This window comes from Lutra lutra, chromosome 8 (genome assembly GCF_902655055.1).
Source record: "Lutra lutra chromosome 8, mLutLut1.2, whole genome shotgun sequence".
Lineage (NCBI taxonomy): Eukaryota > Metazoa > Chordata > Mammalia > Carnivora > Mustelidae > Lutra > Lutra lutra.
The window spans coordinates 39571819-39599127 of NC_062285.1; the positions used below are offsets into that span (position 1 = coordinate 39571819).

Consider the following 27309-nt stretch of genomic DNA (forward strand, 5'->3'; position numbering starts at 1 on the left):
ACAGGAGGTGGGCGTGAGCTTTGAGGGCCTCTGCATCTCCGACCCAGCCAGCAGGGCCACCTTCGCAGATGGCTCCACCCCTATTGCCAAAATCAACCGCCCTCCATTGTCACCATTTTATGTCATGTCATGTCATTTTAGTGAGCTCTATGCCCAGTGTGGGGCTCGAACTCACAACCCAAGAGTTGCACGCTCTACTGACTGAGCCAGCCCGGTGCCCCTCCATTGTCACCATTCTAATGTACAGCTTCATCACGTCTGTCTCGAAGCCTTTTGCTCCTTCGGGGGCCCCTATTAAGATGCAAATGTCCGTAGGATGACGTGAACCCTGTCAGCTAACAGAGGAGTCAATAGCTGACGGTGGTTGATACATGTCTGGGAGCAGGACTCTAGGGAGGTGGGACTCCTGATCCAGGGGGATGGTGTGTGTGTGAGCACATGCCCTGATTGTTGTGAAGAAGTGAGGGGGCTGCCCAGAGAAAGGAGCCAGGTCCAGATGTGTCCCGGAGCCTACCTTTGGGGCTCACTGTCTGTGTTCAGGCCAACAGGTCCACGATCTGTAGGTAAGCCATATGGAGTCATGTAAGGTTTTGGATTCAGAGAGCAGTGCAGTCTGAATGGATCTGAGGGATTAGGGGGTTGGTTTGGAGAAGAGGCCTGGGGCTGGGAGCAGGAGCTCTGTCGAGCAGGGAAGCCAGTAGGGAGAAGACTGAGGACTGTCAAGTGCTAGGTTACACAGCGGGAATACACAGACCCATCACGGGCAGTCTCTGCCCTGAACTCCAGTCTGATGTAGGTGGGGGCAGGAGGCAGGGAGCAGGCTGCTGAGACAAGCCAGATGTACTGTGGAAAGATCAGGCAGGCTGAAAGCAGAGGGACCAAGAGAAAAAGAAAATGAGGACCTTGGAAAGAGCCTGGAGCCTGGTCATCTGGCCCTGGCGAAGAAGGAGATGGTAGTCGGTGAGTGTGGGCACCGGAAGCCTTGTGGACTATGCTGATGCCATTAACATACATGGTTAACCACATCTGGCTCTGGGTTGTGGACCTGAAGAAACCATGGGCAGCCTGTGGCCGGAGGGCTAACGGATGTCATATATGCTGACAGGTGCCATGGACCACACATAGCAGGATGACATAGAATGGAGGACCCTACACTCAGTGTCCAGGACAAAAGGAAAAAGGAGCATGAGTGAGGATGTGGTGAAGGGAGGAGGCTTGGCTGACTTCGTGCTGTCTGAGCCAGCAGTGTGCTTTTTGAGATCAGAAGCTGCTAGAAGTATGTCCCAAACAAGAGGGTGGTGGAGTCGAAATCATGACTTATGAGAAGTGAATGAGAAAACAGACACAGTTTATGTTGGAGAAGAAAAGGTTTAGGGGGCCCCTGTGAGGTGGAAGAGGCATTAGCCATGGGTGGAAGTTACAGAGACTAGTGGGTACTCTCCTCACTCATTTTGAAGAGGGAGCTGACCATTGGAGATGTCAGGAGATGGAATCAGCTGCCTGTCAGGTAGTGAGCACATCAGTCCCACAAAGGTGTTCAAGCCAGCACCAGATGGCCACTCCCCAGGGAGGCTACCAAAGGGGCTCTCACACTGATGGTTTTCTAATCCCATCAAATTCTGCATGCTTGACCCATGGCTTCTCATTCCCCTGATTCTTGTTCCCCATCCTTGGTTCTAGAAGCACAGTAAACTTGCATCTGAGGTGACATCACCAAGAGGCTCCCCATTTCCCTACATCTGCATTTCTATCCTGTTCCCAACCAACACATCAGATCTGCAGCTTCCCCTGGAGGACATGATGGCTCCACACTACAGACCACAATAGGGCTCTGATCGGACTTGCCTCCTTGACCAAACTTCTTCCTCTGTCTCTTTCAAGTCCCTGGAATGCTTTGTGTCTGCTCTTTATTTGTTCTAGAAATATGCAGAGATAAAAGCCATTTCTGTTATATCATTTTGTGTCTTCCCTGCTCTAGTTTCCTTCCCCACCTTCAGACCCCTCTCCTAATTATCCCCAACATATTCCATCATCCGGGTCTCAGGAGAAACCCCTTGGAACCAGTCCAGGCACAAGAGTTTCTGTCTGGTTCTTACAGTCTTCAGGACAGAGGTCCTTGCTATACAAACCCAGCAATGGGAAGCTTCCTTAGACCTCACAGAAAGCTGTCTGGATGCCTCTAGGGCTCTTGGAAGGTTTACCCTGTCTCACCGGAGCCAGCAAACAGCAGGTCAGCATCCTTCACACAGAAAAGAACAGCACATTGCAAACTGTCTTTCATTATACTTGCTCCCCACGCAACATTGATTTTCAGCTACTTCCCAACTGAAATTGTTAAAATTATTAGTTCTTTGTGTTTTCCATTCCCCAGTCAACTGAAAAATTCTTATTTCTCCCCCTTTTTTCTTTCTTCCTTTCTCTTTTCTCCCCCTTCATCTCCCTCCCTCCACCTCTCTCCCTCTCCCTTCCCCTCTTCCTTTCCTTTTTCTTCCTTCCTTCTTTCTTCCTTCCTTCCTTCCTTCCTCTCTTTCTCTCTCCTTCCTTCTTCTTCCTTCTTCTCTTTTTCTCTTTCTCTCTCTCCTCCCTCCCTCCCTCTCTCTCTCTTTCTTTCATCCAGGCTAGTGTAGATGGTCAGCAGAACTTTCCTCAGTTCAGCCTGTAACTGTAGGTGGGCTCCTATCTTCAATCCCAAGATAATACTTAGTGTCTCCTGTTGCTCAGAACTTGAACATCAAAAAATGGGGAAATGATGAATCTGGTTCACCCAAATCCCTGGGAGGGCTTGAAAAAGGACCAATCAATCGCTGTGTTGATTCAGAGGTCTGAGCTGCCGTCCCCACCCCACCCCCACTCAGAATTTGTATCCAGGGGATGCTAATGCCCTTCATCTGGGGCTGCACTCGGAGAACCACTAGATGAAGGGAGTGATGCTGAGCTAGACTGCTCTGAGGCCACTCAGTTAGGTTCAGGAAAGCTCTGTCTCATTCATCCCCGTCTCCCCTCTCCTCCCCTCCCATTCCCAGAAGGCTGACCTTCCTAATTCTGTTCCCCTCACATTCAAATGTGTTTGCACCATTTCCTGAGCATACCCCACCATAGAAAGGATGGAGGAAGTCACTGGGAGGGCGATGGGTGGACTGGGGAGCCACCCCGAGGGTAATGACCCCACCCCCCACCCCGAGAGTCTACTGTGGGTGGTCTTCCAAGGGAAGGAAGCTGCTGACCAAGACCCAGACCTGGTGGGGGCGCTAACTGTTGGCATTCTCTTTCCTCCGGGCTGTAGGAAGTCGACATTTATACGGTGAAGACCGAAGAGCTGTCGTTCACATCTGCCTTCTGCCTGCAGATACAGCGAAATGACTACGTCCATGCCCTGGTCACCTATTTTAATATTGAATTTACCAAGTGCCACAAGAAAATGGGGTTTTCCACAGGTGAGCCTTTTGTGGGCACTCACTCCAGACCCTCCTCTGCCTCCCTGTAGAGGCTTTGCTGAAGTGGCAGGGGCTGGCCTTGTCGTGGGGGCAGGACCTGGGGCCAGAGCAGGGTGTGGGGGGCTTGCTTGGCATCTCGTAAGCCTTCTCCAGCACTTCCCCAGGCTTTTGGCTGCCAAAGGAGAAGGTAGATGGAAGTGGGTATGGTAAGACCCCGAGAGTGCGTGTTGGGCAGGGAGAGGCAGAGGTGAATGGCCCCATTTCGAAGGCACATTTGTTCATTGAACATCTACTAAGTATATTCTGTGCAAGGGGCAAGGATACAGAGTGGAGTAAGGTTTCCCTGTCTACACTGCCTCACTCTCCCACAGGATTCAATGGGTCTCCCCCTAGGCTGCAGACCTAGGGAGCCCATGTCTCCCTGTCTCCTTCCTCTCTTTGCTGCTTCTACCCCAATCCTTCCTTCATTAAGCTCCTGACACTGTTCCCCAAAGACCATCTGTGCTCTCCCTCCTGGCCCAGCTTCAGAGGTGTTTCATTTCCTGCAGCAGATGAGCCCAAATTTCTTAGTCTGGTAAGTGGGGGTTCCATGACCCAGCCCTAGCCCACTTCTGTCACCTCATTTCTCACTGCCCCTCCTTTGCTTTGCCTTCCTACCATGTCCCTTCACTGCACACACAGCCCAGTCACACCAAGCACCTTGCAGTCCCTGAGCTTAGCAAGGCTTCTTAAGTCTCTAAGCCATTGTCTCTGCCCACGCCAACCCCTGTTCTAGGTGCGTCATGGGGACAGGAAGATCTTGTCAGAGACTCTTGTCATCTCCTTCCTCCCATATTTGTCTAGTAAGGCTGCCATAATGAAGTACTACAGACTGGTGGCTTAAACTACAGACATTTATTTCTCACAGTTCTGGAAGTTCAAGGTATGCGCAGGTTTGGTCTCTCCTGAGACTCTCTCCTTGGTTTGCAGGTGGCCTCCTCTTCTCTGCGTTCTCACATGGCCTTTCCTCTGCTGTGTGCCCTCATCCCCTCTTTCTACAAGGACACCAACCATACTGGATTAGGGCCCACCCAAAAGGCCTTATTTTAACAGTCTCTTTAAAGGCCCTATCTCGAAATACAGTCATATTCTGAGGGACAGGGGCTTAGGGCCACAGCTCATGAATTGCGGGGACACAGTTCGGCCCCAAACACCTCCTCCATCCCACCCCTTGCCTGGCCAACTCCAGCACAGGCCTCATCTCCCACCTCAGCTGTTAATGAATGCCCTCCTCCCCTCCTGGTCAAGGTTAGGCATCCTCCTTGGGGCTCCCTAATATCCTGTGTTTATGTCAGTCAGTCATGGCGCTGTAAAAAAAAAAAAGTGTAAAAAATCAAGGAAAAAGTTCTCTTTCCATTGCATCTCAACTCTGGCTCAGAGACATATGTTAACGACTTCTTTTGTATCCTTCCAAACATTTCAATGGTGGAGAAGCACCTGCATACCTATATACACCTTTGTATTTTCGGCTTTTTATTTGAAATACTTCTCATATAAAGTTGCAAAAATAGTACATAGAGTTCTGTGAACCCTTTGCCCAGCTCGCCCATGGGTGGCATCTTAGGTAAGTATAGTACCACATCCCAACTACACCATTTTTAAAACACCGGTTGGCTCATAGGAAACGCACAGCCCTCTGCCTCCTTGTCTTTATTTAACAATATACCCTGGAGAGCCTTCCACAGCCTCACAGGTGTAGCTAGTGTATTTTTTTTTTTTTTTGAGACAACTACATGGGATTCCTGTGCCAGATGTACCATTGTTTAGTCAGTATTTTCACTCTTTTTATGCAATTCTCAGTCTCCCTGTGGGCTGGGGTCACATCTCCTGAGTCTCTGTCCTGCTGCCGTCTAGAGGAGAGCTTGGCTCTCAGTAGGTCCTAAACACATCTCTGTCCAATGAGTCTATCAAGATCCGAGTCCTGCCCTTGGGAAGATGTTCCTATTGATCACGCCTGCGAAGTCCTCCCAGGAGGTGGGAGCACGTCATTGGGGGCGAGGGAGCTTGCATGTGGCAGGGGTGAGTGTGTTCTATAAGAATCTGAGGATATGATTATTCACTTTTTGGAGCCCTGGTGACAGTGATCCTCTTTTACTTGTGGACAGAGGGGCAAAAGACTTCTCTAACCCCTCCTAGAAGGGTTTTTTCCAGAACTGGTGTCTCTTGACCACCAAGACCACAATCTGCTGGTCCCCACCATCTAGGGCAGGGATGGTACCCCCCGTCTTGGGGAAAACCGGAGACCCCCCAATTTGGGTCATCTTCAGCTACTGCCCTTCTTAGAGGGGCAGCAGGTGAGATGGCCTTCCTGGTAGTCAGGAGGGGAAGAGAGGTTTTACCTGGACTTTGAAGGGTGGGTGAGATTCAGACTCCCCCACAGTAGTGGGGCAGCATGGTAGCAGTGGGAGGGCTGAGCAGGAGCCTGCTTGAGGACCGTGCTGTGACTAGAAGCTGGGGTTGGAGCCATTACAGCTGGGCCTGCCTCTACTCTCTCCAGGATGATGCCTCCCCTGGGGCCTGCCCTGCTGTAGGCGACGAGGAAGGGTACTAGGGGTGCTCTGGAAAAAGTTCTTCTTGTAAAACCTAGGATCCAGCCCTATAGCTTGTAGCCCATCGCTACCCCTTATCCCTTCCCTGAGTTTATTTCCATTTCTTGAGGTCAAGTAGATAGCCTGCCAGACCGCTGTCCAGAGATGGCTCTGTGGTGGCAAGGACAACACTCCAGATGCCCCCATATGAAGGAGGATTGTTTAATCTCAAATTCAGAATCAAAGAGGTCAGCCCTGGGCGGAGGGATGGTGAGGATTTGCTCCCAGCATTCAAGTCTCCATCCAACCCACTGGTGCTGTTTTGCCCCATTCTGTGGTCACAGCCCCCATGTAGTTCCTCACAGGTCCCGGGGAGAGATGATGAGGACTGTGTTTCCTAGGCTCAAAGACTAGGGGTGTAGATCAAGGTCTGAGCTCACTCATCTGTCTTTTTGCAACTATGGTGTTATGTAGACTCCTTTTTGCACAGAACCCCAGAAACTTAGGTCTGAAAGGTCACCCGGAGGTCCTACAGCCTTCTGTTCCCCACGCTTGGTACAGAGATTCTCAAAGTGTGGTCTGTGGCTGGCAGCATCAGCATCACCTGGAAACTTGTTAGAAATGCAAATTCTCAAGACTTACCCCAGATCTCTGAGTCAGAGACTCTGGAGTGGGGCCCTTGAGGTGACTACGATACACAGATCAGTCTGAGAGCTCCTGCTGCCGTTCATGACTGCTTGAACAAGATGATGGTCAATGCCTTTCTGGAAAGATAAATCCATATCCTTACTGTGTGTGATACGCCCTTTTTCTCTTCAAGGTCTTTGCCTTCTAGCTATTGTAGGTCCCTTGTGCTGCAGCATCCCCATATGGTTAGAGATCAGCGGAAATAATTTCCTTATCTGTTTCCTCAACCAACTTGGGGGGTTACCATAGGGGGTTTTGCTTCCAACACATGGCATACATATTTACCAGGTAGTGTGGGCTTGGCAGTGGGCTTTTCAGACTCTCTGCACTCTGACCACCCAGAAAAAGAGTATTTGTTTTTTGTTTTTGAGGACCTCAGATGCACAGAATTAGATTAACCCTAATTCCTGGTTCATGACATCGTTGGGTCAGTCACTGTTCAATTTTTGCTTGTTTATTTATTATATAATGAACACCTGTGAACTCACCACTAACTCAGTAACTAGAATGTAAATAAAGTATTATTAACTAGAACGCAATAGTAACTAGAAAGAAATGTATTACTGTTATTAGAATGTAAATGCATTAGTTAATATCAAGAAATGAACTATTACTACTAATTAGAATATAAATATTAACCTGAATTACATTATTAATGGATATAATGATGCTATTTATAATGAATAAGTAAGTTAATTCACAGTTGCATAATTAATCCCTGTGAGCTCGCCACATAACGAAACGGATGCTTCATCCCATCCCATCACCCCCCCATATAGCCTCTAGATGAACATTACTCCGAATAATTTTGTACTCCTTATCCCCTTGCTATTTTTTTTAAAGAAAGTTTGATCACATGTATGTGTATGTCAGAACACTGTATTGTTTAGTCTCAGCTATTTTCAAAATTCATGCAGAGTGAAGCCTGCTGTATGTGCCACCTTCCCATCAATTATCTGCCGAGCTTTCTGTCTCAGCCCAGCCACAGCTGGCTCTGGGGGGCCCACTCGAGAGCATATCACGTGGTGTGCAGCTTGAAAACAATCCTTGTTAATGGCTCTGGCGTCTCCTCTCTGCAGCTCCAGGCAGAAGCTGTTGCAAATGGGCACAGGGGCCCAGCGTTCCAGGCTGTGCCCGCCAGCGGGCATGGCTGCCCCCCATCCTCAGTGGGTGGGGCAGGATGTGGGAACTGGGACCCTTGGGGCAGTTGGAGTGGGTGGAGGGGCAGTTGCTTGAGTAGAAAGCAGGCCTGGGCTGGAGTCTTTGTTTTTCCAGGAGTCCGCCAGGTAGGATGGCCAGATACAGGAGATGGACCTTGATTAGGTTACTTCTGGACTCTGGCTTGTTATCTATGAGATGATGTGGCTGGACTGCAATGCCTAGCAGCCCCTTCCAGCTTTGACATCCAGTGACCATGAGTCATTGTAGCAGGTCAAAGAAACTTCTTGGTGCATAGTCTTTCATTCTCCAAAAAGCTTCTGATCCTCTAGGGACTATATTACAAATTGATAGCTAGAAAATATTCTAAATTTCAGGAAAAGCTACCAGGCACTTGGACACCGGGAAGTGAAACAGGAAGCAGGATTCCACTCCCTTTCTGAAAGCACCGGGAAAGGAATTCTTGGGAGGGGCCTTTGCCATTCGTTCCCCCAACCCCCTGAGCTCTACCGTCCTTGTCCTTGGTCATGAGGATGACCCAGTAGCCTGAGTGCCTTCTCACTGAGGCTGCAGGATGTGAAGGGGAGGCAAGGCTGTACAGGTTGCTGTTTCCCAAATTTAGGGCCATAGCTGGCACATGAAAAACATCCTGAATTGATGTCTTTGAGTGGAGGAGTGCCTGCTGGGGACAGCACTGGTCACACTCACTTCAAAATATAGAACAAAAGCTGTTCACAATCCAGAGCCCAGAGAAACTGGGAAGGGGAGGGAGAAAAGGGGAGGTTGGCGTGTGGGGTCAGGGTATTAAGAGTATAAAGATATCTTCATAACAGGGAAAACTGAAAATCAGGTGCATGATTTTGAAGATCAGAGTTGGGGCAGGGGAGGGAGGGAGGGACTTATTCCCTGATGAGAGCTCTAGATGTCATCCACAGCCCTGTGTTGCATGCTCATCCTTGCACCTGCCACCATTCTAGATGCTTCCTGAGGACATTCTGCACTACTAGAGTGAGGCAGCGTATCTTTGCAGGTCAGCACCATAGATTATGGATAAACAAAATGATATCCACCACTTCCTATAGTGATGATATCGGAATGATATCATAATGGCTTATTATATTTTAATGGCTTAGTGATACCCTCCCATTGGCTTAGTGTGTTGTACAGTGACCGTATAATTGATCTTTCAATTAAGGACACTTTCATAGTGAAAGGGAGAACTCTTCATAGTTAAACCACAAAGACAAGTAACCTGGAGCTGTCTATGGTCACCCTTTGTATCCCCTTTCCCCTTGTCATCCCATCTAATCCTCAGAGGATTATAAATATCACACCCCACATTCTATAGATGTAGAAAATGTGTGCCAGGGTCATAGTGCAAACACATGGCAATGGGGAGGCAGGAAACTGGGCCTGCTGTTGCCTCATTAAATGTCCTTTCCACTCTTGCCCATCCAGAGATGTTACTAGATGCAAAGACTGGGTTCGCAGCATGATTTCAGCCATGCTGTGTGTCTACGACACCTGGGGGGAGATGTTTAAGTCTTGGCAAGTCTGCCCCCTTCACGTCCCCCCAGAATGACTGAATTCAAGTTTCTAAGAGTAGGGTCGAGACATCTGAATTGTAATCAATTTCTCCTGGACATCTCGATAGAGAATTAGTATTTTTGAAACCTGGTTTAGATAATTAGCCCACAAACAATGGACCCGTCAAAGAAATGAAATGTTTGGGGAGGTTCTCAAACTTTGATGTTGATGTCAAGGGGGAAAAAATCACTTTCCTCCAACCCAAGCCTGGTATACATTTGGACAACCATCAGACACACCTAGGCTTGATGGCTGCCAACCCTGAGCGGTGAAATCCCTGGGACTCTTCTAAGGCATCCGATTAGGTGACAGAAGGAAGCTGCTTGAGTCTCCTTGCCTGAAGGTCTTTAAGAACAGGAGAGACACCTGTCTGAGCTGGTGTAGGAGGAAGTGGGGGCGAGAGTGCTGTCAGTCATAAACTGCCATTCTCCACACACACCAGAGACTATCTTTTGACCATTTATTTAGATGTAGTTGGCAGGGAAGGTGCTGGGATGGATGGACATTTTCCGTAGATTAGCAGTATGGCTTAGAGGCCACCAAGGCTGGTATGTTTGGGGATCTAGGATCTAAGAGGCACAGACTGCATATTCATGATCCTCCTTTGATTCTTTCTAAGTGCTCAGGCTGCTTTTCCCCCACCATGACCTTGAGTTTGCATTGATTTCCCAAATGCACACATTGAAGGCTACACAAATCTTTAACCAAACCACTGACATTTGATCAAGCCAGATTATTGCAAAGGGTGAAGAAAGACAGACCCTTCACCACCATTTAAATAGGTCTTGGGGTTTGTAAGATCTCAGAAGTGACCTGGTCTGACTCAGCGCACGATAAATCCTGTTAGTGGTAGTTGTAGTCACACCTCAAGGCTGGACCTTGGGTAGCTCAGACGATTGCAGAACAGCCCTAATTTTTCCCGATGGATTAAAAATTTGCATTCTAGTTATTCTAGTGACTAGCCTTTGTTCTGCCTCAAATGCCATATAGGCCATGTATGAGACTTTCCATATGATGGCTTCTGAAGTATTTGAAAGGCGCTTATTATATTCTCCCAAGTCTCATCTCTAGCTCTGGTCCTAAGCAAAGAGAAAATCGGTATCAAGGAGTCCTACATCCAGGTGGAGGAAGGTAAGACCCTAACGGGCCAAGAAGAACTTACTAAAATGGGTTCCTCTACTTATAGTTTTCAAAGCCTCCACTGGAATTGAACATCTATGGTACCTTGAAGCATAACAAACTTATTTGGGTTTTTGCCCTCGCTCATTTATTCAGTACTTACAGATCTAGCAAGTGTAGGTGCCAAGGATATCACAGTAAAGAAGCCTGGCCTGGCACCTGTCCTCATAGAAACTGCAGTCTTATGGAGGAAGCAAACAGCTGAGAAAAGACAAAGGCCTTTGCACTGCAGTGTGATAGGCTCTGTGGTCACATAAGCTCAGGGTGGGCCTTGGGCAAGGATTCCCAGAGGAAGTGACCTTGACGAATGAGGAAGGGAGAGCCTACTGAGGCACTGAGGAAGATGGCCCATACGCAGGACCCCTCATTTGGCTCTTGAGCATGTAGTGTGTCGAGAGAGAAGCTAGATAGGATTCATTGGCTAATACAGGGAAGGCCCCAGCATTGGTCTGGTTTGGGATCCTGCAGGAGGCGTGGGCTGTGTACCAGTGGTGGATCTGTGGGATGAGAATTATCCCACATTTCCTTTTTTTAAAGATTTATTTATTTATCTGAGGAGGGAGGGCAGAGGGAGAAGGAGGAAGAGAATCTCAAGCAGACTCCCTGCTGAGCATGGGTTCTGACACAGGGCTCGATCTCATGATCCTGAGATCATGATGTGAGCTAAACTCACCTTGGTTGGTTAGTTGGACGTTTAACCAACTGATCCACTCAGGCACCCCATCCCTTTTCTTTTTGATCCAGTTAGGAGGACACTGCTGAAACCTCACAGCAGGCTTGGGTCAAGGAGACTAGGTTTAGTTCTGGGGCAGAGAAGTGGCAAGGAAAGCTGTGTATAGGATGGGCTGTCGGTGGGACATGGGTTTAGTTATGGAATTTGCATACATGATGTCACTTGAGGGGAGCCAGGATGGCTTACCTCCAAATCTCCCTGTTACACTGCTTGAATATCTTCCTACTGTTGAACTATTAAAAACAGTAGCATTTTGAGTTTCATCTGCATTAATGAGTTCAGTTGCTGAGAGGGTATTCATCCCACCCCTTGGAATGATCTTGTGATACCAGTCTTTCTCTTCTGATTCCCTGGAAGATCAGGAGCTCTGAGAAGATGGGAATTCGATGGAAGCAAAGCACGGGGGCTGAATGAGGGTTTCTGGGGCAGCAGGCTATGGGGGTTGGGCCCTGACCCTGCAAGAGTGCTGGGTGTTGGTTCAGTGAATCCCAGAAGAAGCCCAGCACTTTTAGGCAGGGTCTCGGCCTCAGTCCTTCTGGAGATATCTCCTGTGACCCTTCCTTCCCACCTGTCCTGTTCTTGTCCCCTCAGCCCCCGATGCCCCCTACACCCACTGGAAGCAGACTGTCTTCTACTTAGAAGATTACCTCACTGTCCGGAGGGGGGAAGAAATCTATGGGACCATATCCATGAAGCCAAATGCCAAAAATGTGGTGAGTGCTGAAGCCATCTCTGCCTGGGGCAGGGTCAGAGAGAGGAAGGGACCCACGGAGCTGGCTCCCCGCAGCTCCCAGGACCCCCTTGCCCAGGTGCCCTAGTGCCTTGTGTACCAACAGACCAGGTACTGGGGAGGGGCAGTAGAAAGCCAGACTAGGTGTCACTGAAGGCTCTAGCTATGGTCCTTAACACTCAGGGATGAGAGATTTTTCTCCAGGCCCAGCTCTGGCCTCTCAGCCTCAAGGACAGTTTCCAGTTCTTCATCTGGGGTCTTTGGGCACAGAGGCTGTGGTACAGCTCATTTAGAGCAAGCCAAGCCAGGAAATAACAGCTTCTGCTGGCCTGGAAGATGTTCAGATCGCCTTTCTTCAGTGGGCCTGGTGGGTCGGGGATTGTGCGATTCTTTCTGAGTAATGGCAGGTGCGAGCCTGTGTGTTGAAAGAGTCTGAAGAATGTTCTGAGGGCTGTGCTATGGAAGACTCAAGCACCCCACTCTGTTTTCTCTCAGGATGAACTCAGAGGGAATGCTTCTGTATTATAACAGGAAGGGTTTAGGTTGGAAATCAAAGCACTTCCTGTCAGGATAATGAGACACCAGAATAGATTCCCAAGGGCTGCTCGTGGGAACCCCTTCGCTAGAAAACCTTAGAAACACGGTAGTCACCCATCCCCCTACTGGCAGGAGCCGGTGCGGGGGGGGGGGGGGGGACGACTCCCGACCACGCTAACCCCAGGACCCTTCGCCCCTCCTTTGCAGCGAGACCTCGATTTCACGGTAGATTTGGATTTTAAGGGACAGCTGTGTGAACATCTGTATCTAATGACTACAAAATGCGTTAGCACACGTGGGAAGCTGCAGAGAGCGAGCAAGAAGAGAAACTCTTCCCTCCATCTGCGGCTCCGTAACAAGGACTCCACGCTCGAAAACCAGAGTTTTAAATTCTGCCTTGAAGATTGGTGAACTCACCAGGGCTCCCGTGGGCCCTGCCACGGGACACAGAGCCTCCAGCTCCCCGACTCTGCTCTGGGAGCCCTTCACCGAGGCTTTGCTGTCGCCCACACAGACCAGCCTCCAGTGCTGGGGCTGGGGCCCCGAGGATGGAAAAGTGCACACGTATACCCATTGTCCTCCTTAACTGTGAATCTCCGGAACTTCCAAGTTTTGCATGCTGCAGGCATCTAGGACAGACTGCTTCACTAGAACCTGGACACGTAGTGTCTTTGATAGCGTAAGCCAGATCACCCGTCTGTGCGGTGGCGTGTGCGTGCGCGTGCGCGTGCGTGCGTGCGCGCCTCCAGCAGACCCATTAGTTTCTCTGCCCACACCACCTGTATATGCATGCATATACAACCACGTGGGTATACGTCTGTGTTCATTCAGGGTGTGTGTGTGCGTGCGTGCGTGCGTGTGCGTAGAATATATATTACTCTCAGAGGAGATTCTGTTGCTTTCGAATAGGAATTTGTTTTGTGATTAGTTTTCCCCCTTCCCCATCCCTTACAGATGTTAAGCAGCTATGAAACGTTCTCTGTACCGGCTCTGGTCTCCTTTTGATAGACTGTGTCTCTGAACCCTGAGCATAGTACCACGCACTCTGTTGGCGCTCAATAAATGCACATGAGAGCGAAGCAGTGGCCCGGCTGTGTTCTTGGGGCTCTGGGGTGGGAGGGCTCAGGGTGGACATGAGAGGCCACGCTGGAAGGAGAGATCCAAGGAGCAACAGATGCTGCTGCAGGCCCCCAGAGGGCAGCTCCTGGTTGAAGCCACCATGACGACAGGCCTGGTCCAAGGGCATGTTCCCTGCCAACCCCCCAGGGGGTGGGAAGATGTGAGCTAACCGAGAACACTCTAGAACAGGAAGCTACCTGTAACCTGGAGGGAGGCCAAGCTCAGGAACCAGAGAATCTGGGTACGTGTCCTGCTGGGAGGGCCTGGACAAAGCAGGAGACGGTGGTCCCAGATCCCTGGGGAGAAACTGGGGCAGGGTCTGAATGGAAAGCCAGCGGGGAGATTGTTCTTGTCCCAGGTGCTGAAAGTTTGCAGCACTGCACAGGGGCTCATCCCTGCTCCCTCAACGTGGTCAGTGACTTGCTGGCCCTGCTACTCTCCGTGCCAGCCGGAGCTCACCCACCTCGAACGGGGCCTTCCCACTGAGCCCCGGTGAGACACTGGGTTCCAGGATGGTACCCCAGGTTCCCACTGCAGCTTCTCCCCCCCCAGCATGGTTGGGGTGCCTTCAACATCTTCAGACCTGTCACCTCTTAGATTCTAGACTCTGGTTCCATCGTGGAGAGGGCAGGACCAGGTTAGAGAGTTCTGTGGCTGCAAACAACCCCCTGAGGGCAGGGACCCAGGCCCTGATGCCTTGAAGATTCAGTTGCCAAGGAGTCTGAGGGCCTGCTTCTTTGCCCTGTGGGAGGAAACAGGACCTGGATCCTGAGCTGTGGGGGTGTAGGTTTGCCCCCGTGGGCCTTGGGCAAGTCACATCACCTTATCATGGCTGAGGAAAGGGGGCTGGACCAGGTGAATGTTTTCCACACTGTGTCCTGGGGAGCCCTCAGGCTTGGGAGAGGGGCCAGGGTCAAGGTGGCCAGAGCTCTGGATTTCCCTCTCCCAGGTTAAAAAAGAAACAACCCAATGCTTCCCTCGTCTGTTTTAATTTTCTTTGGGAAAAGGATTCTACTACTAAAACTGAAAATGAAATAAAGAAATATTAAGGAACCAAGACCAAAATCAAACACCTCTGAAAATGATGTATGCAGGTGACCCTGGAGTCCCCTTGGCCCAAATACTCTGAGGTCAGTGGAATCTTCGACCTTCTCTCTCTCTTTCCTCTCTCCTGCTGCCAGTTCTGCTCGCTCTCACCAGAAGCTGCCCTCAAGCAATATTTGGGTCTCGGTTGGGTGCCCACCACTCGGCCCAGAACCACATTTTCACCCACCTGCATCTTTATGTTATCTCTTGCCTCCATCAGTTCTGAGATATTCTCTCTGGGACCGTCGTCACTCAGAAAGGGGGCCGGCTCTCTGGGCAGATAGGGGTTCTTTGCCTGGATTTTAAAAGTCCTCCTGAAGGCACACATAGTTCTGGGGATGTTGCTTCGCAGGCAATGTGAATTTCGGTCCCCCCTGCCCCTTGGTCTAGTGTGAGCACTGCACAACAGTACTCAGGGGCCCCAAGAAAAGCTGTGCTGGGCCCCTTGGAGCCCATGTATGTTTCCCTCTAGCTAGTGAAAGGCTGCCCTGTGTTCCTGGGCTGAGCCAATCATATTCCCTATAGAGAGCTGTGAGCAAAATTAGCAGCCTCGGTCCAAGTGTGGTAACCGACTCTCCGTAGGTTGGAAGCCCATGTACTGTGCCAGGCGTGGTAAGGTGTTTTGATTTTGGGTTTCAGGGGTTATTCCTTAAGCTTCTGGGACAAGTGTATCTCATCTGCTCATCTCCCCTGGGAGACATATCCCAGGTGCTGGGAAGGAAGAAGGGCCCTTTAGAGGAGTTGGTGGGCCTACTGGGCCAAGATGGGAAGGAGGCAGAGGAGGCTTTGGCTTGGCTGTAGGTGGGGTGTCCGGGGGCTGGCAGTGCCATTGAGAATGATCAGTGAGTCCAGCAGGCGATGGTCCCTACCCTTCCATAATGTACTTGTGGGCTTCCACAGAGTCCCAGGAATTAGGGTCAGGTAACCCCACCCATTTCTGTAGGCCCCACTGAGCCCATGAGGAGAGCAGAGTTGTAGCGGAGCTGGGAGGTGAACTCAGTCCTGCCCATGGTCCCTCACCGCCTGTGCTGGTCCCTCCGAACCCAGGTCTGGAGGCCTCCCCTTGTATCTGGACAAAGACAGCTCACCTCATGTAGTCCATGTGTTAGACAAGAAGGACAGGAAAACTGGAGGGGACAGCATGAATGTGTTAGGGGAGAGAAGGGGGCTTGAAGAAGGACATGGGAGCAGAGGCTCTGTCCGAGTGGCATTTGAGGGAAACTTATTATTGGCTTTTCTCGGTGGTGGCACTTGGGAACCCTTTCTGCCTATTCATTGGGTAGGGAGCCCAGCCAAGTTCACAGAGGATTCCATCCACGGTCAATGGGGTAAAATTGTACATTGGCAGGAGCCAACCAGTCTGATGACCCCGCCCCCCAGGGGCTCCAGGCATTGGGGCCTGTAGGCATACCCTGACATTCCTGGGGACAGGGGAGGACTGGGCTGAACAGAGAGGTCCAGAGGTCTTTTGGACCTCTCCAGCCACCAGAAGGGAAGGTCACCTCTGAGGCTTGTCCTGGCTCTGGGTCTCCAGCCTCTGCTGCCCCATATTCCCATCTCTGCTCCTGGACTGCTGGGGTGAGGCCTGGAGAGGCAACGAAGGAAGAACTTCCCCAGAGCAGCCCCCTCCTCCTGCCCACGGGAATGCTGCAGTGGGGAATTGTAATTTCCCCTGATCTGCTTGGAGCACGTTCTGAATCGAAGTCAGTGTGTGAGATGAGGTCTTCGCGTGACAATAGGGACACTGCAAAGATGACTTCACGTATGAAACCTCTTCTGTCCCTGACTCTGCTTTTTTTATTTTTAATTTTTTTAAAAATTTTAATTAATTAATTTATTTTTAATTTATTATTTATTTATTTATTTTTTTTTCCCTGAGTCTGCTTTTTAAAATTTTTTCTTAGAGACTGTACAAAACCTATTAGTGGTACTCCTGTCTCTCTTCTTCCCTTCTTCCTCTTTGAGGGAACTTCTCCCTTCCACTCCCAGCCAACTTCTCCCCAGACCCACAGCCCTGGGGCCTCTTTGGAGGTCTTATCCGGGCTGAGTCACTCTGAGGGCTGTTGTATGCGTGATCCCTTTTCCCCATAGAACGAAGTCTCCAGGCATGGGAACTGGCCTCTCTCTGTCCATCCCCTTGAACAGCATGGGGGTGCAGGTGGGAGGAGACAGGGTGACAGCTGGCCAGCTTGACATCATAGAATGTGTCCAGCGGCCGTTCAAGGCCGTTTGGCTCCCTGTCCTTCTATCTGTGCCCCTGGGGAGAGGCTGACATTTTCCTTACTCGTAAAAACCACCCCATGGAGTCTCTCTCCCCTGTGCCAGGCCCTCCCTTCTTCCCTGTCTCTGCTGCCTTCCTCCCTCTTGGCACCACAACTGGCACCCCACCCCAAAGGCCCAGCCTGATCTGGACCTCTGGCACACAGTGAAATTAAGCTGGACGTCTCAGCCATTCTCGTGCCTAGGATGGGTCACCAGGTTAAGGGTCTGTCCTCATGGGGTAATTTCCTATCTTTCATCTTTGATCTATCTCATTCTCGCACCCCACTCTATCCTCGCCCCTGTACAGAGGGAGGGGGGCCCACCCTGGGTTCTGGAGCTCTGTTCCTGAAGACAGATTTTTTTCTAGGTCCCTGCCTGGAGTCTTGAATGGCACCCCCTGCGCACCTGGCTCCTCGCGCCACCCCATCTACGTGGCCCTCTAGCTTGCCTTTGACCCTTGGGCCACCACAGGCTGTGCCCCAATCCTTGGCCTATGGTCTTGGGACTGCCAGAATAAGCCTGCTTGGGGTTGGTTGATCTCCTCACATCTGTCTAACCACATCTGGAGCCTTCCAGGGTGCCCGGGGCCCAACCCATGGGAAGCGATGAACTCCTATTCAACTAAGGCTCAGACGCATCACGGTCAATGACCAGAAGGTTGGCCAACAAGCGTCTATCAGCTTCTCAACGGGCTCCATCCTACCACACCCACAGTCCTGAGCCCAGCTCAGCGACACAAGCTCTGTGTCAGGGAGGATGGTGAAGTCTTAGCCTCCTTATCATCTCTCAGTTATCAAGCCTGTGAAATGGAAGGAAAATGCGCTCTCTGTGAATCCCATAGAAAGATCCAGCTGCCCCTTTCAGAGAATGGAGCATTCAAAGAAGTCCTTTTTGATCCTAACCATAAGTAATTTATCACAGCAGAAGTGAAAAGGGTTTCCCAAATTCTAGGCACCAGCTAGCATCTCGGCCTCAAGGGCGGAATGAACTGGCCAGAAGAAACTCCCCAGGTGTTGGGTCACTCAGCCCAGGCCCTGTTGTCCCCCTCTTCCAAAGGGAAGCACCAGTCACTGGACAACTCTGCCACACGCCGTGAGGGTTGGAGCCAAAGAGGGAGGCAAACCCCAGTGGGGCCGCTTCCTGACTGTGTGACTTCGGGCAAGTCACTCCACCTCTGTGAGACTCAGGAGGAGATGACCCGGATGGAATGAGATTAATATAAAGCATGTTTGGAACCTGTAAAGCACCATCGGAATTCCAGTTATAATTGCTATTTTAATCATATTTCTGCCCTGTACGCCAACTCTGTTATTGAGAAGCCTGTATGGTTGCCAGTGCCTGCGGGCCTTGGAAGGTTCTGGGGCAGCAGGCTCTGCGGTCAGAGCCAAGGTCAGCAGCTGGAGCGGCCCCCTGACTGCAGGCTTGTCGCTGCAGGTGACACACATGTAGGGTTTCTGCCAAAAGCCCTGGACAGAGTGGCCTGCTTGGTGGCTCCAGTCCATTAGCTCTTTAAAGGCCTCACAGGTGGTTTGTGGAGATCTCCCAGACCCCAGCAGGAGGTGACTGACTGACACCAACAGCACGTGTCCTTCCATTAGAACGAGAAGTTCCTCGATCAGGAAGATGCCATAACCCCACCCGGGGCACTCTGGGCAGGCCCCCTGTCCTTCCGGCTCTCTCCACCCACATTTCCAGACACAAGGACATCCTGGTGACCTTGAGACAGAGCCTAGAGCCTACATCTAAAGCCTGGCTCGTGTCCCGTGGAGAACAACCATAGCTAATCCAAGAGGTTCTTTCTCCTCTACAATCTGACACACGGTGCCATTCCTGGGAGAGTTTTCCTCTAGCGGTAGTTGGTTTGATCAATAAGGTATTGAGTTTGTGTACTCAGAGGACCTATTCTCTTCGAGGGCAGTGTGGTAGCTTGGAAGCATACTCCGGGCCTGGCAAGAGGGTTGAGGTGGGGACCTGGCTGGCATCCTCATCTGGACACACCACAGACATGCTTAGATGAGAGCTGTCTGGCTCCACTTAATCGGCAATAACCAGCCACCTCCCCAGTGTCACAGATTGTCATTAATGTGGCTGAGGCACATGCCACTGTGGCATTGTGAGTCAGAAGGCAATAGAAGAACAGAACAATAGGAAGCCTTCTCTGTGCCCAGGGCAAGGATGGAGCCTCCCAAGAGAACATCTGTGCAGGGAGGAAGGAGCAAATCTAGAGATGCAGAAATATCTGTTGCACACACTGTTGGGTGTTGCCACGAGACGTGGAAGATCTACCCTTGCCACCTGTTGTCTGGAGACTGTGCATGGCTTTTGGATCAAGCACGGGATGCTACTTCATCAGCAGCATGAGGGCTGTGGGTCCAGTCCCAGCTGGAACGAGAAGAGCCAAGCAGGTAGTCGTTCCTAACTTCCCCCGTTCCACAGAGACTTCTCCAGCCCCTCCCATGTAGCAGACATGACACTAGGCGCTGCGAACACAGGAGTGAGCACCACAGATGTGTCTGCCCTCCCGCAATGGACAGGCGACCGGAGAAGCAGAGCCTGAACGAGAATGACAAATATGATGAAAGAGGAAAAGCAGAGGCTGCGGGAGGCTGTTGTCACGGTCATGATCTTATGGTCATGGGATCAAGCCCCACGGGGGCTCCGTGCTCAGTGGGAATCTGCCTGTCTCTCTCTCTCTCCTCTGCCCTCTGCCCCTTCCCCTGTTGCACTCTCTTTCCCTCTGAAACAGAAAGATCTTTTTTTTTTTTTTTTTTAAGAGAGCCTCTCTGAAGATATGACTTTAAGCAGGAACTTGCAAAAACAGTGACAGAGGGGCGAGGCAAGGGAGGGAGGGAGGGATGGGGAGGCATCTATGCCAAGGCCCAGCCCAAAGGCAGCCAGAGAGCTGGACATATTTGGAAAAAGAGGAAAAGAGAAGAGCAAAGGCCAGGCAGGCCAGGGGAGAGCAGTGAGAAGATCCGGGGCCCACGGTCAAGAGTCCCAGGGACCACCGTGTCATAGAGGTGTTTGCCTTGGACACTGAGAAGCCGCTGAGGGTTTAATCAGGAAACTGACAAGATAAGATTTGTACCCGGAACATGCTCGCCATTTAATGAGCTCGAGTTGGTAGTTCTTTCCCTGGAATCTGGTAATAGACTTAACCTACTGCCTACTTCAGAAAACCACAGACGACCACAGACAAGGTCAACGTAAATCAGGCAGAGCCTCTAGGAGCCACGAGGGGAGGGTGGAGATTGAGGCTTTCTCTGGGACGCTGCTGTGGAAAATGGCTCGAGTAAAAAATCGCTTCATTGTAGGATTGCCTTGTTCACCAATCAGGGATCCACAAAGGGGCAATCTGTGCCACTCTGAGATTATTTGCATTATCCTTTCTGGTGTCATGTCATACTGTTCTCCCCACAAGGATGGCTTCCCTCAGCTCAGAGGATGTAATTGTCTGAGAGGCGAAAGGGGGTTGGTAGGGTTTGTACGAGGCAGGCTCTGCATCTCGGGTTGGTTCTGCTGCCTCCGAGCCCCAGCAGCAGTTTGTAAGGGAGCAGAAGGCTCAGCATCGCTTCCAACTCACAGACTTCGTGGGCTTCGTGGGTCATAATAGGTTTCTGATATTATGACAGTTGCTTCCTGGCCACGGTTGGTTAGCTCAGTTGGATACAATGTTGTGCTTAAAGCCAAAGACCCAGGCTTCCCAGATTCCCCACTCAGTTTCATGGTAGTGGCTGATGCCTTGAACTCCAGCCAGAGTTAGAGATAAACAGACCTGGGGCGGGAGGCTGACTCCTGCAGCCAGGGGCTCTGAGACCTGCTGCGAGTTACTGGGAGTCTTTGTTTCTGCGTGAATCCTTCCTCTGTTAAATGCAGATGAGAGGAACACCTTTCTGCAGGGTTTACAAGTGGTGGATGAGATAGCCTGAGATGGCCTGCTGACTCACCCCACACAGCATGCGGCACATGGTAGCTGCTTATAAAAGGGGGGTCCCTGTTCATGGAAGCGAGGGCCCCAGATGAGAACATGCAGGTGACTCTGGGCTCTCTTAGGGAGGAAGGAGGGAGAGAAAACTTCCAGCAGAGTCTCTACCCACAGTAGATGGGAATGCTTGCTTTGTGGGGCCAAAGAGAGAAGGCACGCGATCCTGTTGCTTGGAAACAATCCTGAAGGTGGTTTTGCAGAGGTCTGGATGAGAGACATCCTGGGAGGTCAGAACAGGGCTAGGACTGGGGGAAGCTGAGGTCGTTAAATGTGACTCAGGCCTTAGGCCACCAGCTGCATGGGGCATCGTTGGACCAGGAGCTCATAGTTGGCCGTAGCGGCAGGAGGCTGCCCACAGTGTCCTAATTGAGGATCCACAGTCACCTGGGAGCAGAGGAGCACGGGTCACGCTAGAGTGTGGACTCTGGAGCGAGGACCCCAGTTCCTCTCCTGGCTGTGTAACCACAGGCAAGACAGCTGGCCTCTCCTTGCCTCAGTTTCCTCGACCTGTAAGCTGGCGGTACTATTCTCCATGGAGGAAGGTGGGAAGGATGAAATGAGAAGAGTGCCTAGGACGCGGTCAACAGAACGATGTCCTCTATCATGGTCGATTACAGGCTAAGGCTTGGACTCATGCCGGGCTCTGAGGGCCTCCGGGATTCGGACATGTTGGCCTCTACGAGCCTCCCCACTCGGCTCCCTGTGTCTCTGGGCCACTCTCTGTGCCCACATCTACGATGCTGTCTGAATTAGCAGTATCTGGTTTCGTGCCTGGTCCCTTGGCCCCGAGACAGCGGTGTCCTGGAGGGAAGCTTCTAGAGCTCACTTAGCCTTGTGCGTCCGCATTGAGTAGAGTCCCAGGCCCCATCAGAGACCTGGGATCAGTACTTGCCGCAGAGACAGATGATGACTTGCTGTTGTGACTCTCTTGTTCGTTGCCAGTTACACCTGTTGCTCGGGCTATTGGGACCTCCTGTATGCCCCCCTCTAGGCCCGAGGGTTCTCGTCTATGTAACCAAGGTGCTCTCTGGGCATGATCTCCAGGGGCCCCCCTCCCCGGCCCTCCTAGGGGCCTGAAAATCTGACTCTCCCATTCTGCACTTCCACGGATCTTATTTTGTGACCCTGGACTCAGAGTTTTCCGAGAAGATCCTGTGTCTGACGTTTCAGTTGGGGAAAGGAGGAGGGATGCTGGGCTTTTTTTGTGGGGTCCAGGGTCAGGGTGAGAAATAAGGCTCAAAGGGAAAAATGAAGGTCCCTTCAGGACTGCAGACAGACCGAACAGACGCTTTGCCGGTGAGCAGCCAAAGGAAACAGGACAAGAGGCTCGGGTGCGGGTCTTCTCCGGGCGCTTGACTGCACTTCATTAGTCTGTGACTTTCCTGCGGTGGGACTATCTCTTGGAAAATCATTTTAATAACCAAGAGGAAATGGAATTAGGGGTCCTGGCTGCCTGCTAGCTGGGGCTGACCGACTCTCATCCAGGCGGGGACTTCCTCTGGCTCTGCTAACATTGCTTATTGATGATCTCTGATTAGATTTCGTGCGTCGCTCCCCAGAGTGTCCCCAAACAAGGAGGCCTTGGAGAGAGGTGGGCTTCTGAGGAGGGTGAGGGAAGGGGTTGGAGGAGGAGGGCTGCAGAGGAGTTCGGGATCTGGGTTGGACGGGCAGGGAATTGATAAGCAGCAGATGGAAGTGGAGGGCAAACAATGGGGTCACATCTAAGTGCGGTGACTCTGGCCCCTGACTTCAGAGTTGGGGGGCTGGACACGTCCTATAGCTCTGCTGCTCACAGCCTGGCCCTGGAGGAGGTCCTCATGCTCACTAAGTCCCCAGTTCCACGGACGGAAGATGATCCGCAGAGGGTGTTGTGGAAGAATCTGGTAAACTCAAAAATTCTGGGTGCTCCTGGGTTTCCTGTTACTCCTGCCCAGTCCCCAGATCACATCTAGCTTTGACTATTTATGTGCGTGGGAGGAAATCGGGACCTGGAGAACTCAAAGTAGTGGATGACACAAGATGTACTTTTATTTGGTTTGAGGTTTGCAGGGTATAAGCCCTAAGCTCCCACTTCCTTCTGAGAAACCACCTTTCCTAAAGCTCGCTGGATTTAATCGGAAAAAACCCGTGGTTGAGATTTAGTGACTCGGGGTATGGGATTGAGGCAGGCTGGCAGGGTCCAAGGACACAGCCGGCAGGGTCCAAGGTCCTTGGCTAGGTACAGGACAGAAACCAAATGCAAGCCAGCAGGAAGGGAGAGGAGAGTTTACTGCAGTTACAGAGAGCAGATACAGACGGAGCATGTGGGAGACTCCGAAAAGAAAAGGAGAGAGTCTCATCTTTGCTTGGGGCCTAGGGTTTTTATTGAGGATTGTGGTCCAGCATAAGCATCCTCTCAGGCATCCTGGAACTGGTTTGAACAAGGGCCCGGGTGTCCTCTGTAAGGCACTCATTCCTTGGAGCCAGTGGGTCTTGGTGCCAAGATGTCCGGCACCCGTGGGCTGAGATATGCACGTGATGGCTTCATGGGGGCGTTCTCTCCCGGTTCTTCCTCAGATGTGATCTGTTGTGCTCGATGACTTCCAAAGAAATCATTAACTCCTTGTCCCTTACAAGGAGGACACACATTATTTGCACTAAGAGGCACGTGTACAGTGGGGGTGCAGGTCCTAGCGGGGGTAGAAGCAGGACAAGGAGTCAAAGTCAGATTTGGATGGAACTTTTCAGTTTCCCTATCCCAGAAGGAAGAAGGAATGGCCAGCCTGGGACCACACTGGGCTGTGGGAAGGTAGAGAGAAAAGGCCAAGGTTGAAAATGTGGTCTGGCTCATGGGCAAACACAGGTCATGTTGAAAGTTGAGGTTGGTTGGTTATGAGGTTCTTTCTCCCTACTCACCACACCCAGGTCCTCTCAGCACAGGGTCCTGGGACCAGCGCCAGAAAGCCTCACCTGTCTTTCTGCCCCGAGTCACAAATCTGACCCTGTCGCTTCCCTGTTTAAAACCCTCCACGGGTTCCTCATCACTGACAAGGTATTTGTCAGAGAAGCATTTAAACTTCTCTGGTCCAGGCAGGCTCTCAAGGTTTGGCCTCATCTGCTTTCATCCCCAAATTCATTCTCCACTCCTGACCCCAGAATCCTCCTCCCACATCTGCCCACAAGTCGGGCAGCCAGCCCTGCTGGATCCCCAAACTGCCTTCCCTCGCTTTCTTCCTGTCATCACTATTCCCCACTGTTCCCCTTCCTTCTTTGCCTGAGGGCACAAAAGGCAGCTTCCCCCCCACAACTCCAAACCCAGGGACAACTTAGTCTCACTAACTTCCCACATCCCAGGGCATCTCATCCCAGATGAGATTTCCTGTCTCTCTGCGAGGTAAGTCCCACTGACTTTGGGCTCCTTGATTTTTTTCTCCTTTTTTTATGGTCCAAGGCCATAGTGTATTGCTTGGCATGATGGCACATATTCAAATTCTCATGGAAAGTATTTCAAGCCATCAATGGTGGGGACTACTGAGGAGGGATTTGGGATGAAACCAGAATGGGTAGAGTGTGCGGTTTCCTCAGTGTGTGTGGTGTGTGTGTGTGTGTGGTGTATTTGTGTCGGATACAAGCATGAGTGTGTGGGGTCTGAGTCTATGGTATGTGTGGTACATGGGTGTTTAGTGGATGTGTGGTGTGTGGTTGTGAGGGTAAGTGTGTGGTGTGTCTGAGTGTGTAGTGTGTGTGGTACATGTGTGGTGTGTGGTGTCTGAGTGTGTCATGTGCGGTGTGTGTGTATGGTGTGTAGTGTGTATGGTGTGTGTCTGAGTGTATGGTATGTTTCCATGTGTATGTGTGTGGTATGTGTGTGGTGTGTGTGATGTGTCTGAGTGTGTGGTGTGGTGGTGTGTATGTGGTGTGTGTGGTACAGGCATGAGTGTGTGTGTGTATGAGTATCTGAGTGTGTGTGTGTATGGTTCTGTGTTTATCTGTATGTGTGTGAGTGAATTCGCTCCTGAGCCCCAACTGTCCTCTTGAGTATTGAGCATCGGCACATGGCTGCTCTCGAAGGCCTGGTCACAGAGAGGGTGTGTGATACCACAGAGGCCTCAGAACCCCCTTAGGCCATCGGTCTCCCTGAGGGCCTGCTGCATGGCCATCAGCAAGTCCTTGAAATTCTCTTCAAGAATCCAGCCAGAGGGGAACAGCATGGGCAAAGGCACGGAGGCACACCAGAGAGATCCAAGGTCAAGAAAATGTTCACACACAAGCAGAAGCCTTTTCACTATTATTCCATATTCCATTATTCCATTATTCCATTATTCCAATAATGCCATTATTTTTTAAAAAGATATTATTTATTTATTTGACATAGAGAGAGAGACAGGGAGAGAGGGAACACAAGCAGGGGGAGTGGGAGAGGGGAAAGCAGGCTCCCTGTTGAGCAGGGGTCCTGATGTGGGGGGTCGATCCCAGGACCCTGAGATCATGACCTGAGCTGAAGGCAGATGCTTAACGACTGAGCCACCCAGGCGCCCTTCCATTCCATTGTCTTTTATTGTTAATAATGGTAGTATTAAATTTTTTAAAGCTCTTTTAACTTCTACTTATGTCAGAAATTTTGATGTGTGTGTAGGGGGAGCAAGGTTCAGCATTATTTTTTTTTAAATCCTAAAACAAGTAGAAGTAGCATAAATAAAAATAAATAAGCTAGTAAAGAAAAAGAAAAACTTCTCAGGTGATCCCAGTGGGCATCCAAGGTTGAGGACCTCCAGCCGGAACCACCGCATCTGCCTGAGCCATGGGCAGAGTGGTAGAGCCGTTTCCAGGTGAGGCAGCTCTCCTTGTCTCCCCATTGTAGCCCCAGAGCCAGCTGCTGCCCCACAGGCAGAAGACATGCTGGGGGTGGGAGGGCATTTATCAAGTCTCAAAGGATGACACCCAGGGCCTAGAGGGATTATGACTTAAATTATAGCTGGAGAAAACTGGGCTAGGTCAACCAAAGTGAAACAAGGCCCCAGAGAGGGTCCCCAGTGAATATCGGTGGAGGGGGCAGAGCAGGTACCTGCTGTGACTGGAGCCTGAGAAACTCTCATGCAAGGATTACTGGGAGCCGTGGGGCTCTTGGGTAGCAAATATCCTTCCTGGAAAGCTGCCCCCAAACGCTTGGGAAGGCGGGCTGTGGACTCCCGGGGCAGTGGGCCAGGAGCCAGCACAGTTGCTCACGGACCTCTGAAGCCCGCAGGTCACCCCTTTTGCCTGGGCCACAGCCTCCTCATCTGGGACAGGAGGGAGGTGGGTGAGCCCGTTCTGGGTTCCGTCTGGGGCCGCATTTGCACACAATGGTCAGTGCAGAAAACCACCCCCGTCCGCCTCCCGCCAGCCACACTGGGAGCAAGGGTGCCAGTGTTCACTGCCCAGTTGCCTTATTTGTGTCCCGCTGAGTTGAGGCAGGAACATAGACCCCGGAGGCTCCCAGCCATTGCTCAGGCTGAAGACTGCAGTGCCAGCTAGAGAAGGGAAAGGATAGGGAGGGGGGAGATGGGCCTCGTGAATGAACACAGCCTTGGGAGGGGGCAGGAGAGAGTGGGAGGAAGGGAAGAGGGTGGGGCGGGCACAGAGGGAGGAAAACGCAGCCTCATCTGCTTGTTTGTGTTTCTTGTACTTAAGATGCTGACTTCTAGCATATTTTTAAATCCATCAGACATGAAAGGCTGATTTAAATAGACCCGCAGTGTGAAGCTGGTAATTTCACTTGCCACAATAGAGGAACTGGCAGGACGCGAGCAAAGACGCAGCACCTCTTCCCATGCCAGGCAAGCTGCAGAAGCACGGGGAGACTTTTGGGCCAGGTGCTTCCAGCTCCCTGCCCCAGGAGCCAGCTGGAGGAGGGGGTGGTGGAAAGAGAGAAAGATAAAGAAGACGGGAAAGGGAGGGAAAAGTAGGGCAGAAGTGGGACAGGGGAGAAAGTGGAGAAGGGTGAGTGCGAAGACGAAGTACAGAAATGGACAGGCTCAACATTCTCCTGGTCCACGGATGCAACCTAGTCAACTCATCTAGACTACCAGGCGCGCCTTATCCCGTATACTTTTACTCTAGTCTCGGTTCAAAACAATCCCAGACTCTCAGGTTTGGTGGGGTAGAGGTAGAGGGAATCTTAAGAGCAGAGTGTTCAACATCTGCTTGAATACCTCTAGTGTTAGGGAGCTCACTATCTGGTGAGGCAGCCTATTCCATTGCTGGGCAGCGCTCAGAGGGACAAACTT

General features: G+C 51.2%; 2 protein-coding genes across 3 annotated transcripts in view; one reads left to right on the plus strand and one right to left on the minus strand.

The window, feature by feature from the left end:
* LOC125106849 (protein arginine N-methyltransferase 8-like) overlaps nt 1-13660 on the plus strand; it is a 16731-nt gene extending 3071 nt beyond the window's left edge. The window contains 4 exon segments of the mRNA XM_047741468.1: nt 3284-3434; nt 11937-12058; nt 12820-12868; nt 12871-13660. Coding sequence (XP_047597424.1) covers nt 3284-3434; nt 11937-12058; nt 12820-12868; nt 12871-12902 — 354 coding nt within the window. The 3' untranslated portion in view covers nt 12903-13660.
* A 9647-nt stretch (nt 13661-23307) lies between these two features.
* Nucleotides 23308-27309, minus strand: part of CRACR2A (calcium release activated channel regulator 2A) — a 131438-nt gene continuing 127436 nt past the window's right edge. The window contains exon 20 of one of the 2 annotated variants that reach the window (XR_007129406.1): nt 23308-23733. The gene's annotated coding sequence lies outside the window, so the exon portion shown is untranslated. Of the gene's footprint in view, nt 23734-23762; nt 23843-27309 lie in introns of those variants that run through there. The other variant, XR_007129408.1, reaches the window with a different exon arrangement.